The sequence below is a fragment of the Triplophysa dalaica genome, chromosome 13, assembly GCF_015846415.1.
Source record: "Triplophysa dalaica isolate WHDGS20190420 chromosome 13, ASM1584641v1, whole genome shotgun sequence".
In the NCBI taxonomy this organism is placed as follows: domain Eukaryota; kingdom Metazoa; phylum Chordata; class Actinopteri; order Cypriniformes; family Nemacheilidae; genus Triplophysa; species Triplophysa dalaica.
In genome coordinates this window covers 19199639-19217510 of record NC_079554.1, presented here as the reverse complement: position 1 = coordinate 19217510, position 17872 = coordinate 19199639, and the positions used below count along the sequence as shown (strand labels likewise).

General features: G+C 38.2%; 1 protein-coding gene across 2 annotated transcripts in view; it reads right to left on the bottom strand.

The window, feature by feature from the left end:
• cep85l (centrosomal protein 85, like) overlaps nucleotides 1-14551 on the bottom strand; it is a 45202-nt gene extending 30651 nt beyond the window's left edge. The window contains exons 1-2 of one of the 2 annotated variants that reach the window (XM_056764096.1): nucleotides 14515-14551; nucleotides 7259-7417 (exon numbers count right to left, since the gene is read on the bottom strand). In XM_056764096.1, coding sequence (XP_056620074.1) covers nucleotides 7259-7417; nucleotides 14515-14530 — 175 coding nt within the window. In that variant the 5' untranslated portion in view covers nucleotides 14531-14551. Of the gene's footprint in view, nucleotides 1-7258; nucleotides 7418-9335; nucleotides 9664-14514 lie in introns of those variants that run through there. The other variant, XM_056764095.1, reaches the window with a different exon arrangement.
• Between the last annotated feature and the right edge of the window lie 3321 nt (nucleotides 14552-17872).

Here is a 17872-nt window from a genome sequence, read left to right as displayed (position 1 = left end):
TATTGATCTATATCCATATCCAGTAAGCTAACGTCTGTTAGACCCATTGACTGCACTGCATCCTGTTTCCCTTTTTCTCTGTAATTCGTTTATCTCCTTCCATTGAGATGAAGGATGAATGATTCTACTCTCCACCAAGATAAATGATGTAACATGGTACTAGCATGTACGTGTTCCTCATTCATCATACATGCTCTCTCAAACCCTCTCTCCCAGCACGGCGTGCCTAGTTTCATCCACGGGTTGTGAGGCCATGCACACTATATCCAGACATGGTAATACATGAAATAAGTACACTTAACTCTTAAAAAGATGTTATATCTGGAAAGTAAATACAATTGTATTGAGTTTTTGTCTGCTTACACACAACAAACACAGACGGATGGAGACAAGGACATCACTCAGGGTCTACAGCTGGAGCCCGATGACAGACGCTTCGACCCTGAGGGGCCACAATAAAAGAGACCCGACGTAAGCCTCCAGGTTCACATCCAGCACAAAAGTGCCATCAACACTGCCGTAATGGCTCACATCTGACTCCCAAACAGATGAAAGAAGGTCCACATAGAGGAAAGTCTATGTACACGGTCCCTTCACAGAGCTAACAAACATATGGAACCGTTTGGTTTAAAGTGGTGAAATGGCCCTGCCGGATAAGGATAAATCGGGCTGGTGTTTGGATGAGAGAGGATCTCAGAGTGTTGAACTCATTCAGTTCTCACTTCATTCACTGCTAGAGAAATTTCCCCTCTTTTAGAATCCAAGGTCTTTTTGAATGACATCAAAGCATTTGAACCTGAGAATGACAACATTGACCAACTCTGCTTCCAATTAAATCATCAAATACAGCTGATATTTCTGTTGTTTTTGTCTACTTTATAAAACAATTTGAACAGATAAGTTTGTCTAAGTAGATGATATTTACAGTTGAAGCGCAGAAGGCAACCCTGTGGTCATCATGACAATATCGACAATAAAGCACAGCGTCTCATACATGAGTGCTTATGGTGTCTACTTAAATAAGCAGAAAGTTAGAATATAGAACACAAAAAACATTGTTTGCAAAACTAACATTTTCTACAGAAATGTTTAAGAAAGTAAGAACGGTACCTTCAGTGATTCTACAACGAAAATAAGTCAACCCTGTTTGAGTCGTGTACTGATCTAGCAAACATGAGCTGTAACAGCCACAAACGCTGAGCTTAACAGTGTGAAATGTGACTTAAAGACGCCAAAACCCACAATAAGCAGAACTCGCTATTACATAAAATAACTGAGAAATATCTTTCCCTTTTAAATGGAAACCACTTTGGAAAAGTAAACCAAGGATCTGCACCGAATACGGGGAAACAGCCACTTAAACTAAGACGGTTTTCTTCCTCTGCTAAAGCATCAGATCACGGTGGATTTAACAAATCTTTCCTTGTTTCTGATCTTTATGAGTTTAGATTTCATACATGTGTGTTAGTGTAAGCATTTGTTTTTCCCTTCCGTTCTCTATTCTTGAAAAGCTGCTTTGATGCAATGCAAACTGTAAATTCTATTGACTTAAAAAAGTTCAGATATCAAATTGCTGTAAAGTTAATCGCACAAACGTCACCCCTTTAGTTCTGGACGTCTCACACACATGAGAATGATATGATGTGAAGTTATAAAACAGACTGCCTTTTGAGTCAGAGCTATGAAATTCAATAAGAGGTGCTAACCTACTTTCTTGAGGCCGTCTTCAGTACATAACTAGAGGCACGACTCGGTCTCAGCGGGTTGGATGTTCCCGGACTACATCTTACTGCGTTGGAAAAGCTCAAATCTCTTATCTGTTACCTCTAAGGCAGAGGATTATCTCTTTTGCAATGCAAGCAGGATTTAAAGAGCAAAATGACTCATTTTTCCATGCTGTAGCTAATCAAACTATTGCCATGCTATCACACATTAAACTTATTGTAATTACAGTAAAGATAGATCAATTATATTAATCCAAATTCTTGAAAATAACAAAAAATATTTAAGAGCTAAACTGGTACACATACAATAACTCATCTTCACATGACATTGGTGTGTCTTTTCCACTGTTTCAGAGTTAAAAGCCAAAGACATTACGAATTAAAAAGGGCAGGGCAGGAGTTTCCAAGCGTGACGGTGGCCGCACAATTACAAAATCTCACAAAAGACAGCTCTTTTCTCTCTCCCTTCATCCATACCAACAAACGTCCGTCTCATTAACCGTTTACATGCAAACTGCCCCTCCAGCATTTGCACAGCAGACGTTTTAAGTTGAAGTTATGATAGAAAATCCTATTTGGGTGAATTTTAATCAACGCTCAGCTTGACTCTTAATACAGAATTGATTAACTGGTGTTCAAATGCACAGTAAATCCAGATGGATCTGTCAAAAGCTGAAATGGTGTGTTATTTCGGGATGACCATGCATTGGCGAGCTGCTTGAGATGGTTGACACCAATGAGTTTTACGCCCAACTGTATCTGGTGAGTAAATAAACGGTTCTATCTAAGCTGCGCAAATGTCATGGGATCCATTCACAGGAGACACACAAACTGATAAACTGTGTAACTTAAATGAACCGTAAGTCGCTCCGTATCAAAGCATCTACAAAATTCATAAGCAGGTATTTTTTTATATAACAACATTCTTCAAAATATCTTCTTTTGTGTTCTGCAAGAGAAATCAAGCCATACGGGTTTGAAATTACATGAGGGTGAATAAATATTGACAAAAATATTATTTTGAGGTGAACTATTCCTTTAAGCAAATTGTGTTGGTCCCTTCTATGAAGAAAACATTAATAAATGGTTGTGTCCAACACATCTCTCATTCACGATTTAAGCCGTCATTAAAACGATGGGTTAGGAGCAGCTGGCATATGAAACATGTTTGGCAATGGGGGGGTTTGGGTACATTGCACAGAAGGCCAGGGGCAAACAAACCCCCCTTTACTCACAGCTAACTGCATTACACTACTCTCAGTCAAACGCTAATAAGCTCGTCCCAACTGGCTACTCAGACTGTGCCAGTAGCTAATCTGGCCCAAATCTAATACATTGCGACATTCTGACCTCAGGAATAGGATGTAAGGTGAAGAAGGGGGGAAATTTTGTTGATACCAGAATTGATGCTTCTCTTAACCATAGTGACAAAAGTAAAATAGATGTTAAGCCATTTTTTGGACCAGTATCTCTAGTAACATCCCCAACAATATGCACGTCACTGTTCTTTGTCTATTTCTGGACGTGTCAGTAGTATCTAAATCATGCTTTCCTGCAAATCTTCGGGCACCTCTGTGTTTATTCTTGGCTGATAAGTCATGCGACTCAGGTTTCCTTTCCACACAGCAGATCCTTGCATAGCAAGATGACACCTTACGTTCTGGACACCAGCTTCGTTGTGTAAGCGCTCGATAGAAACGCTTGTACTGCCTGGCAAACATTCAGAGGACAGATGTTAAGGACGGTGCCAAGAAAAGTGTTGGATTTGTGAAAAAAGTGTCTCTGATCTCAAACCAGGGTTTATATGCTATCAAAAACTTTCATTCAATTGCTGTTAAATAATCATTACTCTCAAAGTAATGAAGTATTAGGGATGCTGTTTGTCTTAAGGAGACAATAAGAGTGATCTAGCCAAGCCCTTTAAACATGACAATCTATGATCAAGCAAAATTTCTTTAGACAAAAGCGAGAACGAAAGCACCCCAGATGGAGACGTCACCCCCCCCCCCCCGGGTAATTAGGAGGAACGCTGCCCTTATAAAGGTATAATTAGTGACTTGTGTCGGGGAGGTGGCCTGGTTCACAACTAAAGGAATTTCCTGTGCCTTGTTCTAGGTCACCCACTGGCAGCTCTATGGAGAGAGGGAATTCTGAAAGATCCTTGGCTAATCTCAAGGTGGATGAAAGTAGGTAAATTGATATTAAAAGGGACACATCTCGAGTGCTTCATGAACTAGACGTGTGCCACAGGAAAGCCTGACGCTTCGGAAGAAAATGATTTCGAAAATAAAGACGTCTTGTGGGGAAGAGTCACTCGGTCATGAGACCCCCAGTGACCCCAGGGTAAGATCACAGCTGATAAGAATTAAAGTAACAGTTCACCCAAAAACGTCAAGCTATCATGCTGCTTTGTCATGAATTACTTAAATAGTGCTTTATGGTCATTTTAGTTACTTAGTGAAAGCTGAACAACAAATCTTTTAAAATGTAACAATAAACAGAACGATACATTTTTGGTTTAGTTATGCTTTTAAGCAACCTTAAAGATGCAATCCGCAACTTCTTTTGTGAAACACATGATAAGAAAATCAGCTATTGAGTAAGCACACAAAAAAATGGTCTTACCCGGATTTGCACCAGTAAGCTTATTATAATGATTTATAAGTTGAGCCATCGGATACAGTTTCACAGGAAGTGTCAGACTCAGACTGATGTCAAAAATATGTAAAGTAATGCGCAATTGTAGATCTTGAACAGATCGTCCATATGAAGGCGAAAGTTATAGATTGCAGCTTTAAGAAACCATAAAACAAATTCAACTGCCATATATACCTGTTAGATATATTTATATGCGAGTTAGATATAATTCCAGTAATCTAAATCCAACATATTAATGTTTTGTGACTTCTCTATAGGCAATTGCTAAATGTACTGAATTCGTAAAACATTTGAAGCCAGATGGGCTTGAGGTAGCTGTGACTGTGCATTTGTCTCCAAGCATCTGAGGTCACTTGTCCTCAAAGTGACTGACAGTCTGAGCGTCCTCGATGCAGGACGTGTCCCCGGGCTCACACATGTACTGCACTTTCTAACCAACCGTAATGAGGCCGTCTGCTAATTATGAAGTGAACAGGAGGACAGTGAACAGCACACACACAACACAACACTTAACATTGCGTTTCAACAACTGCATTAGTTTTTATACAGTTTTAAACAAAAGAAGCAAGGAGCCAGCCAACTATATCATTTAAATCGATCCTGAGTAATTTAAAAATACATATAGCGCCAACCTATATCCACTGAGAGGCTAAGTAGCAGGGGTTATCATCGTCGACGCGTTGAAGTCAGCTAAATACACACCTGAACCCCAGCGAACTACCACAACCCAGAAATGCGTTTCCAAATATACAAAATAAAAGTCAAATATAACGTGCACTTACAGTAAATACTACTAAACCTAATAGTAGACTACTAATAGCATACATTCTTACGCGAAAAAAAGGAAAAAATAAATATTAAAAGGTAATTTAAGTCCACAGCATTGTATGAAATAGGTTCTGTAAACTGAAGTATAGGCTTAATAGCCAGAGCTACACATTTTTGTTTAAATCCCTCATCTTTAATCTGAACAATACATACAGCAAACTAAATATAGGATTCTGCTGTCTGCACATTTTGGTGAATGTTGAATTGAGTGAAAATTAATGGTAAGCTAGATGTAGTGGTTTTCAGTGGCTCTCAAAATAGCACCCATTTTCATTTGGATTACATATGTGGAACTCTTCTTGAAAGGAAGGTTTACAGAAAGACTTCGAGCCATCTTTGAGAACAGCACGGCATGGCCAGATTAAAACAAAGAGGCTTATTTTGGAGAATCATTGTACGCTTTTCTTCATCAGATCTTTTCTGCCCTACGTCAAATTCTGTAAAATCATACATGTACTGCGACAGCGAAACAGTTATAATAAACTTCAGCCTGGTTGTAATTTATCTGCTAAAAAACAAAGATCTCATTGACACAAAATAACCAGAGTAAGTTCTTCCCTGCTGACGGACTCACAGGAAAGTAACAAAGCAGCATTATTAGCTAACTTAATAAAAACTGGACAAGTGAGCTATATTTATCTACCTATTTGCTGCATTCTTGTACCCCAGCTATAGAAATGCTCTGCAGCCCATCAAAACATTGCTTTTCTAACTAGGACCATTTGGGTTTGGGGTGGGACTATCTGTTTGTCTGACCAATGGAAGACCGCAGGAGTACTCAGGAAACTTTTTTTTAAAACAATCATGACAATAGTTGCACAAAAACCTCACATCGAAGACTTAAAAGAGCACATTTTGCTGCGATTCCTCATAATGTCTAGCAGTGTGGGGGTGGTCATAGCTGTTTTCTCTGCCAGGCAGGCGGTGATATCACGGATCCCGTCCTACACAGAGATTACAGATATTGTTACGGTAGATCTGTCCTACTTCTGTGTTCAACTCATGCTGACTTCTCCCATCCAGATCTGACTCTCAAACGAAGTTCTTAGGTCATGATTGACAAAAAAGAAGAAATTCTGGCTTCTTGCATCGTCCTGGGAAGTCATAAGTGTTTCCAAATCACGCAGGAATGATGACACCAGAACAGAATGAATAGCTTTCGGCTCTGTACTTTGTAAAAATTTTAGTCCTCTGCGTAGGCTTATTTACCACCCTAATGATAATAAGATCAATTAAATTGCGTGCCGCGATCAATAGGAGCATGGCCGTGGTCCGTCTCCTCGGGGCAGTGAGCCAGGCAGCCATCAACTAGCTGTGGACAACAGCAGCGGGTGAGGATGGAGAGATGGGGATGTTGACCATTTCCCGCTAAAATGTAGGGCAGGACGGCGAGCCTCCAGCTGAGAGCTGACACTGGAGAACTCATGATATACAATAGAGAATGAAGCTCAAATCCATCATAGCTCCAGGCATCAATTATCAACCTATGACTGCTTCTTTCTTTATTTGTTCATGGGGTTTCTATGGATACAGTTCTTCTTCAAGTGTGTGGATTATTAGTCATGTGTGTCACATTAGCAGGGAGGCAACAGTTTTGGGTAAAATAAAGGCAAACTAACGGATCTCCTTTACTCAGCATTTTATAATCTGTACCCATAAGCCCTTGCACACACTGGCCTACATGCGTTTTAGTGACATGAAGCTTGGCCTATTTCTACGGGCTATTATGAATCGTTGCTTGCTCATAATAACTTCTCAAAAGGCAAAGTGGCTCATTTCAATTCAACATCCCAAAAGACCCTTAACTGGATCTTTTCATTTATTGGTCAAGGGTAAATTTCAGCCAGTGGTTAAAAATCCTATTTGGTTTTGTCTGACCGAAGCAAACCCTACAAGCAGTTGGGTCATGAGTTTTAGCTGCTTTTGTAATGAACCTTCCTGAAAATGTCTGACTACAAAACCAGGTGTGATTAACAAAGAGCCAATCAACACACATTTCACACTTCAACAGACTCAGGCAAACCAACCACAATCAATTTAAGTGTTACCTTCTACGCTGTCAGAACAGGAGGTTCCGATGCCCGTGTCACCACTGTCTGAGGCGGCGCTGTGACGTCGCCCGCGGCTGTTAATGCCAGCGGAGGAAGAGGAAGCTTGCCATGCCGAGTCACAGCCTGGTACCCATCCAGGAGAGGACGTGCTAGAACCTAGAAAATAGAAAATAGAAAACAGTTGACACAGGGTCACTATAGAGACAAAATTTACAAATAGAGACCCCTTTAAAATTACAGTGTTCTCAAGGGAAGCAAAACAAAACCAGCCATTCAAAAATGATTTTTAAGATTTTTTTTATTTATTTGAGTTTTTAATAGTGTAACAAACAAAGAAAAGTAAGAGAAAGCAACTCAAAACAGCCTGTACAAAAATGTAATTTAAGAAACTTTTCTTAAAAGATTTGACTTCAAAAATATGTTGTTTTTCATCTATTACACAAACCATAACTCAAAACAAAATCCGCATTTATCCGTTTTTGCATTGGATGATGTGAAGGACATAACAAGGTGAAGTTCGGCAAACGAAATGGTCAGTCTTGCATGAGGGCTTGTCCCCAAATCTAGTAGTCTAATCTATTCTGATGTGAAGTGTAATCCGTTTAGACACGACTATTTAGGATGTCCTCCATAACGCCTGCTGGGGAAAGGTGGTATATTAATTATCTGTCGGTGAAATATATCTATTTGACCCTAAGAAAGTGCTGAGCTAAATTTTTATATTTTCAATCATAACACAGAACTATTACCTAGAAATCCAGAAAGAACAACTGTTTTCAAATGTTTAGCTGCAAACATTCACCGAAAGGTGCGAAAGTTAAAACTCCTAACTTTTGCTTACAGCTGCTGTAAGCAAAATCTAATAATGTACATGCAACTATGCATTTGCCATAAATCTTGTAGAAAACCCGAGCTTTTTTGCAATAAACCACACAGGTAATTCAAAATGTCAAACAATACTTGAGATGCATACATTTTTTTCTAAAACTACAAGTTCACGGGTCGAATGATGCCAAGAGCCAGCTGAAATCACAGAGGTTTGTCATTTCTGTGTTGAAAAACCCCAAGTTCATACCAGTTCGTATAAAATGGATCTGGACAGAATAGTTGATCTGTAAATATCCCAAGTAAACAGATCTTGTTGTTGATGGGGTAACAGTCGTGCATCTAAACCACAATGAGTTGCGCAATATAATATGAAATATTGATCACACTGGCAGAGAAACAACACACAAGTTATATTCATGTTTCATGTGCGTTTACAGTTGATATATTATGATAAAAGAAAAGTCTAAAAGAAACAATACTACGAAACATACGTGTTTGTTTGGATTGTACTGTGGCAGGCTGGCAGCACTGTGCAAATTGTAAAACAAAACACACAACTAAGAATAATGTACAACAAGTATGAAGTTTTAAAAGCATGTAAACATGCATTCAGTTAACGTATATATTTAGTGTATATAATGAAAGAGATTTTAGACATCATCCTGGTTTTGATACATAGTAAAAGTATACCAACCATGTTATCGGTGAATTCATTACTACTAGTTTTACCATATAATTTAACTACAAAGGGCTAAAATGTGGTTCCTGTAGTAAGACTATTATAAATGTGTGGTAACTCTGGTTTACTACAAATACCAGTTACTGTAGTAAAACCATTGTTAATTTAAATAAGACAAGAGAGAACACTGTTATACAAACATTTCTTGAAATCACACACTATCCTGCATATATAACAAATCAACACATATCATACTGTGCATTACATTATGCACTGCATATATTAATGTTTTATTAAAGGGACAGCGCACGTTAAAGAACCCCGTATCCACATCCGTTACCTCACTGATGTTACAACAAATTATAATACTTACATTTCACAAAACAACAAAATACAGTGATGACATTAAAAAAGGATCGGTTACCGTGGTATAAACCGACGCGTGGAACAACAATAAACGCACCGTTACACGCGCCAGGCATTCAGCTCAAACATGGCTCTCGTGTCGTTCGCATTAACATATAAACGGCTCATTGTGTGTCATGTCACAAAGCGAAAGGCTCTTACCTATTTTATACGCGTCGAATCCATCCTCAAAATCGTTTCTGGCCCACATTGCGCGCGGTACCGAACGCTAAATCTCGATGGGATAGATCCAACACCGAGAGCCGACACGAAATGTGCGAACCCGCCAAGAAGGGGGATTTTCTAAGTGAAACCGCATTCCATGATGACTGGAAGATATCCTTCGAATGTAATATGAAATAAAACCGATACTGGATATAATTATAGTACAGCGCAGTGCAGAAAGGGTCGCAAATCTGAGTTATGAGTTATGAACTAATACGCTCGACTCGCTGGCAGCTGCATTGTACGTGCGCGCTCCCTCCGGAGATCCGCGGAGACACGCAATCAAAGCCTGAGAGAAACTTAGCTCCGCCCACTCGATACAGACCCGCAATACTCCAGTGACGGAGGGACGCATCCAGAACCACCTAGACCGGTGGTTCCCAAATGGGGGTGGGGGTACAGAGAGAAAATGAAATTTAGGAATAAAAAATGAAAATCAATAAATCAATAAATTATGATAATAGTATTGTTATATGAAATTAGGCAAATATGCATAAAAAATGTATTCATAAATTTAAAACGCATTTCATTTTATAAGAGTTATTTTCTGAGACCCGGAATCAGGAACTGTGTAAATTAGGAGAGGTTGCGGTTAAATGTAAAAAGAATTAGGAAAATTAACACCGATTTACCTTTAAATGTTATGGCTTAAGAGATTTTCAAAGTTGGGTAAAGCTAAGTTCAGAAATGTTTATAAGCAATGAACCTGCTTGGGGGTATCGGATATACTAACTATCTGACTCTCATTTCACTGTATTTTAATTCAAAATGTTGCGGTTTGGTCAAGGGGTATTTGGCTTGAAAAATCCTAAAAAGGGGTACTTATGCAAAAAATGTATGAGAACCACTGACCTAGACGCTCCGATTAAACATGTTCGTCAAAGGGTATGAGTTGGCAATGTAGATTTTATGTTAGTTCGTTAATTTATAGACATTTCATAAGGGTCGTATTTTAGCCCCAAAAAAGCTTGTTGACCCTGGAACAACATTCTAGTCACAAAAACTCACCCCAAAATCAGAGGGATAGAGCCGAAGGAGGGAATGATCTTCAGTGTGTTAACTAAAACATTATACACTAAAAACAACAAAAATATTGGTTATATAAACACTAGATTCTATAATAATATTGATATAGCTCTCAAATAATATTCCACATACTGAAAGGACAGGGCTTTGTTATGAGGGTCTGGCGCACCAATAGCTCTCCCTCATATAGCTCACCATTCAGCTGGCACATTCTTGCACCGGGAAACTAGAACTATTTACGTTAGGTTCTCTGAAACTCTGTTTCCAGTCCACACCTGTTTGACAGAGGTGTCCAAGCCGCCCAAAAGGGGACATTCCTTCCTAAACATTCTTTGTAGTCTTCATGTCTATTAATTTTGCAGTCTTCAAGTGTGTGAGTTGACAAGACTCTTGCAGTTTAGTAAAACTAACCGAAAAGCTTAGATGATTCAATTGTCTTGACTCCCTACCAGATAGCCTACTAGAAAATATATTTTGTTACACAGTTTGCATTTCTGCAATTTGCGCAACACATAAATGCACAAAATCTGACAACTGATTTTTTTATATTTTTGCAATAACATCTGCATTGCTTCACACGTGGCATAACATCCACACATTCTTTCATAAGAAACCAATTCAATGTGCATTGACATCATAGATCCTAAACATGTTATAACACACGTGAAATCTTTTATCTCCGAATGTTAAACTGCCTAGTTGAGTCTAATATAAACAAACAACCTCTGACCCATGACAAGCCATTGAAAACAAGAATGCATAACTCTATTATATAGGTTTAATAACCCATGATCTCTCAATTAACCAAACACCTTTTCAATTAGCAAAAGCATTCAAGTCCAATTACCCAATTTGAAAAGGCAGTGAAGACAGGATTTTGATCTAAGAATAGAGAAGAAGTTTGATGATAACAATGTTTGGGCAAATGAAAAGGCCACATACTATTGTGTTTTCCAATAAGAAAAGATGCTCGCAACTTTTTTCCTTGTTAAGTGTTGATAAGATCCTTTTCACATCGACAGCTTACAACTCCACTGTGCGCTGCTTAAAAGAGCGGAGCTCAGCTGGACATCCCAAAGCTTTGCCCAATGGTTGCAAAATCCCTTCTTTTGTGTAATTTATCTGATTACTTATATACATGTGGCACAGATTTAACAAAATAAGAACCGAACAAAACTGAAAATGACTGGAACTTCATTTTAAACCAATGAAATGTTTTTTAAAGGGATAGTTCACCCAAAGCAGAAAAGTCTATCATTCTTTATTCACCCTTATTTCACTCCAAATTCTTCACTTTTTTTGTGTCTGCGAATCCTAAATTAAAATACTAACCTATCTAGAATCCTCAAGCTGCTCTACTTTCATGCAATGAAAGTCAATTGTGACTACAGCTTTCTCCAGTCCCCATCCACACTCATCCATCCATCCATCCATTTTCTACCGCTTATCCGAACTACCTCGGGTCACGGGGAGCCTGCGCCTATCTCAGGATTCATCGGGCATCAAGGCCCCATCCACACTCATTCAATTTGAATTCTTAGGTGAATTATACCAGACTAAGATTACATAGATACATTTTAAGGGCCACCTGTGTATGTGGAAGCTGCAGTGAGGTGATGTATGAAGACATTCCAGCAGACTGTAGGGAATCCTGGCACCGAGTGACACAGAGGCCCGTCTCCACGACAACAGAAGCTCTGAGCAACAGTTCTGGCCCACTCGCTCGGCAGACAGAGCAGCTTCACTTCATGACACAAAGAGAGCTCACACTCTATTGCAAACAGTCGTGGTCTGTTGCTAGCCAAAACACACTATACACATATCAGCTAAGGCAATCATTGCTAAAGTTAAGATTAAGGGATTTAAACAAACATCAAGCCTCCATAAATAAACTTTGACATGAGATGAATTTAGGGTCTGGAATATTATAGAGACTTGAATTTGGGCTCTTTTGATTTGGGTTAGTAACAAATTGCTCAGAAAAATATTAATTGGCTATCAAAATACGCACATCAACTTAAAATGGGTGCTCGACCAAAACAAATCACATCAGAAAAATGATGAAAAGTCAGCACAACAAAACTCAAAAACATGACATTTTTGTTCTAGACCTTTGGTGTCACGAATTTTCATACATTTCCATAAAAACACCCATCAGTGCCTCTTAGAACATCCTACAAGGAATACACTGAATAATAACTCAAAACACGGTTAAGCACAACTTTAAGGAATAGTTATTAGTTTCATAATTTATCTCTTTGGCCTCATGTCATTACAAATAAAATAAAATAAAAACTTAAAAGAAACTATGCTGGTATGCAAATAATACTGGACCCACTAACTTCCACTGTATGGACACAAAACCATTAAAACAGTTCTTCAAAATACAAAAATTACTTTTTAATAATAATATAGAAGAACAAATCATATCATAAGACTAAATCAATTATGAAAAAATGTTTTAATATTCCATTCCATTTTCTACCGCTTATCCGAACTACCTCGGGTCACGGGGAGCCTGTGCCTATCTCAGGAGTCATCGGGCATCAAGGCAGGATACACCCTGGATGGAGTGCCAACCCATCGCAGGGCACACACACTCACTCATTCACTCACGCACTCACACCCTACGGACAATTTTTTCCAGAGATGCCAATCAACCTACCATGCATGTCTTTGGACCAGGGGAGGAAACCGGAGTACCCGGAGGAAACCCCCGAGGCACGGGGAGAACATGCAAACTCCACACACACAAGTCGGAAGCGGGAATCGAACCCCCAACCCTGGAGGTGTGAGGCGAACGTGCTAACCACTAAGCCACCGTGCCCCCCCATGTTTTAATATTATATTATATTATTATATTATTTATTATAAATTACAGTATTATAATTTGTATTCAGTTAGTTTCCATTTTAATATAAGCATTTCAACCTGATTTCCCAAAAAATATATATGTTTCATAAGGTGGCTTACAAAAATGTATGATTATATGAATAAAAACAAGCACGAAGGTCCACCCCAACTACAATCGTCACTTGGGGTGAAATTAGATCATACAAAAACATGCAAATGCCATACGAATTCACACAAATCTTTAAAAACAACTATAATAGTTATAAAATGCATGGGGTTGTGTATGGCAGGCAGTAAATGTTTGGTGCATTCATGAAAACGGGTAAGAAAACACCATTAAAATGAATTTGGCAGATTAAAATCAACAACAGCGTTGAGTGGTATAACATACCATGCTATGCATAAACATCCCTCTCATTATGTTCCAACAGAGATCGTGTTTTTCCAGAGCAAAGCTCATCGTCCCTCTTGGAGATGAATGGACAATGTTGCTACTCAACGCAAACAACACACTTCCTCTCAGAGGACGGTTCACCGTGCCAAAACTTCAACACTGACAGTTTAACGCCCCTATTTTGCCACCAGATCTGGGGTTTGGTTGGGGACAGAACCAAATAAATAATCCCCTGAGGGTGAGAGCGAGTGGGACTTAAAACAGGGCATGAAGAATCAGTGTTTTGTGCATGTTATCAGAGCATTGCAGACTGCACCCAGCCCCCACTTCCTGTCTCACTGCCAGGAAACCAATGGCTGCACTTCATCACACTGGACCTGCACATGCATACGCTTTCTATAGCAACAACATCAGCTTATATTCAAGCAAAGCCAAAGTACTTTTAGTTTTGGCCACATTTATCGTAAAGCAACATATATTTAGCAAATATATGGATGGGTTCCTGTTTACAATTCTGACAGGCTACGGAGGAAAGTACAGAAAACCTTTGAAAAACAACCAAATTCAATTTAAGATAAACTGCAAATGCAACATTATTGTTAGAGTAATAAAAGCAAGTCATTATGTAAAGGGTTCCCATTCTTACACCTTTATTCCAAATCATAAGCCATGAAAGGTCAACCGCATTCATTATCGTGCGTCTCACAGCCCATTACAAATTCAAATCCTTTCAATTGTCAACATAAATATCAATACTCCATATCACAAGGCCTGGAAAGGGCAAAATAGTGACAAACAGTCCAAATAAAAAGGAATATATAGTCAAACAAATGTAAAACTTACAGTTGTTGGTCGTCATAGGAAATGCGCGGTATGCAGAAGTAGCGCGAGGAAGTGGTTTTTGCTAAGCAAACCGTAACGTGTACTGCTTTCAGCCAATGATGTCGCATAAACACATCAGACAATGTTTTTTGAAAAGGTGTGGCAAAATTACTTTCTTCCAAATGTGAGCATTTTGTTCAAAGATTTGATTCATTTTGTGAATGAATGTGCGAGCACCTGTTTTGATTTGCTTTAATAAACTTTCCACAAATGGGGAGCAAAAGGAATATGTTGTGAAAAACTAATTCAAAATGTTTTTGTTATTGAAAACAGATTCTGTTTGATGACCAAGAGCACCTTTGACCTGCAAAGGTCAGACCAAAGGCTTTAAGTGGCTCTTGTTAAACACATCACAGCAGGAGGCGTCTGGTCTCAGCAGGCGTGCTGGAAAACACGGTTAAACATCAAAATGCTTTTCCATTGAGGTTATTTATGAAGTGTTTGTCAATCTAGAGCAGATTTGGATTCTTTCAGGGAACACTTGCATGTAAAGAAACATTTTATTTAGAGATCCTCATATCATTCAAAACCTGTATCTGACTATTTTCTACAGTGGATCACAAAAGAAGATATTTTGAGAAATGTCTTAGTGGTTTTGTATCCGTACAATGGAAGTCAATAGGCATAAATGCTGTTGTGCTTTAAAATATCTTTTGTGTTCTGCAGAAAAAAAAGTCATCCAGGTTTGGAATGACATGAGGGTGAATAAATGATGAAAGAATGTTCATTTTGGAGTGAACTGTCCCTTTAAGAATGTGAGTCATAAGGATGTTGCAAATTTTACAAACTTTCACAAAGTTTGAATCAGTGTTTCTTGGTCAGCAATTGTCGTTCCGTCTAACAGGCTGTTAGTAACAGTGCAAAGGATGTGTTGCCCAATATCACAGATCACAAGCATGTCTTTTCAAAAGCATCAAACTTTTTATTTCACATTAAAGGTGATGCGTGTCATTTTTTGGAGGATCTATTGACAGAAATGCAATATAATATACAAAACTACATTTATAAAGGTATATAATGACCTCACATAAAGAAGTATTATTTTATTACCTTGGAATGAGCTATCTACATTGACATCGTCAAATATGCGAAAACGTGATGACATCTGTTATGTTGCAAGTATTTACAATAAGCCCGGGGTGTGAAATTCGCAACCCCACTGCTAGATCCTGCTAAATTTCATACATTGGACCTTTAAACACAAACTGCAATGCAGACTATGCAAGATTAAGGTATAAAAACTCCCACAGTTCTGAGAAACGCTTTGATTGACGTTTGTCCCCCGCAGCATCCGGGATAAAAATCAGCCAAAAGAAGCCGGTTTAACCTACACTTCCAGGTTTATGTAACCTAGTTACAGAGGACCTGTCAGAGCAGCATGTTTAGTTAGTGCAGGCATACGATCATAACGCCTCAAAAATTCACCTGTGCCAAACAGCATTTATTTACAAAAGATAGTTTGTCATGATTTAATCACGCTGATAGACTGTGACTCATACTTTTCAATGTCACTGTTTCATTACTTACCCCAAAGGTGGAGTTCCAGTTCTGGCTTGAATGGAAAATAACAGGTTGTACCAAACAAAGTACCAGCTCTGCTGAATTGGATAGAAAAGAATAGAGTTTATGTAGTAACATGTGTTTCTGACATGTGCCGACACATCCACTGAGACTTCAAAACTGTCTAAACAACCTCATCTATTTGGAGTTATTTAAAAAAAAAGAAAAATACAAAAGTCTGAGACCACTAAGACCATTTTCATGCTACACTTTTATTAGTTTAACACTGTCATTTTTATAATGTTGTCATAACTTAACAATATGTTTATTACAAATTATAGGAGTCCTCTCAACCAAAAACATTATTTATGTGCATTTGTTGTGTCACTTTAGCAGCATGCACATTGTCAAATATACACATATCTTATAAGTGACATAGGAATATTTAGCAAAATTGTTAAACTTATTTATCCAAAAAAATATTTTCATTAGATTTGAAATTCGTTTCTTAAATTATAGTTCAGGTTTTAGATTTGTGGACCCCTCTGTTTATGGGTCAATAACGAATAAGGATATCCGTCATGCAAATTTTAAAATACAAATAAATAATAACTATTATTCTGAATTAATAATAATGTTGTGTGAACACAAATTCAGGTAAAAATGTTAAATATAGTGATTTACATGTTTTTCATCTATAAATTGGTCATAGCCTATAGAAAACTCTTGTGGTGTGACGTGATTGGATGTTTAACACCCCCTCAAATCTTTATTATTTAAAGCGTTTAGAATAAAAGTATTTGCATTTCTTAGAGTTTTGGCGAATTATTTCATATTTTGTTCTTTAATTTTGTATTTTAAATTAACAAAATAATTTTTCCAGAAAAAAAAAACTTGTTTCAAAAATACCATTCACTTAAGCATACCGTATAAGGGATTAATCTTTCAGCCGCAAAAATGATATACATTTTATTTTAATTTAATACAATAATTGATGTTACTGGCACCACATGATAAGTGGCCGTCATACATCATTGACCTACATAGCTTTTATTTCCCACACAGGGCGTTACTTTTCAAGAATAAAGCAGACCCTTCAAAAAGATTAGTATCGATCAGGGGACTAGACATTATGGCAACACAAACCTAAAAAAGAAATAAAACCCCAATCCCCAAAACACAAAAAGCTCCCAATAGAAGAATGCCACAGAAATGATGTAATGGTGAATTTGGAGGTGTAAGTGTCCTCGGTGGCACATTTACAGACACCAAATCAATAACGTTTCATTATTGAGAGACACTGATCCATCTGCAGGAAGTTTAGAATCCATTAACGTCTCATCTTACCTCTCTGGACCGTACAGAACACTGCAGCTCTTATGACTATAGACCTTGACCCTGTCAAACAGAAGGTTGGACGTCACCCAGTAACTCTGACTGGCAAAGGAACGGACCTCATAGCTGAATTTATGGCATAACAGAAGCTTAGTATGTTCATATATTAACACACACACACATGGATATATGCATCAGTGGATTTGGAAAGCTGGCCTGATGGTTATTGCACGTTCTGGAGCTTATTCTGGTGATGCGAGTTTGAATCCAGCGCACTAATCGCTCAATCATTGCTCACCTTTACCTATGAATACGACACACATACATAATATATACATAGAAACATATGGTGCATTATTTTGGTATGACATAAGACATCATCTTTTTACACTAATTTTTGATTCTGACCTTGGGAAAGGCATCGTTTCTCAGATCACCTGACGCAGCAGATCCTGTGAAGCAGGAACGGGAACAATCCTGTTAT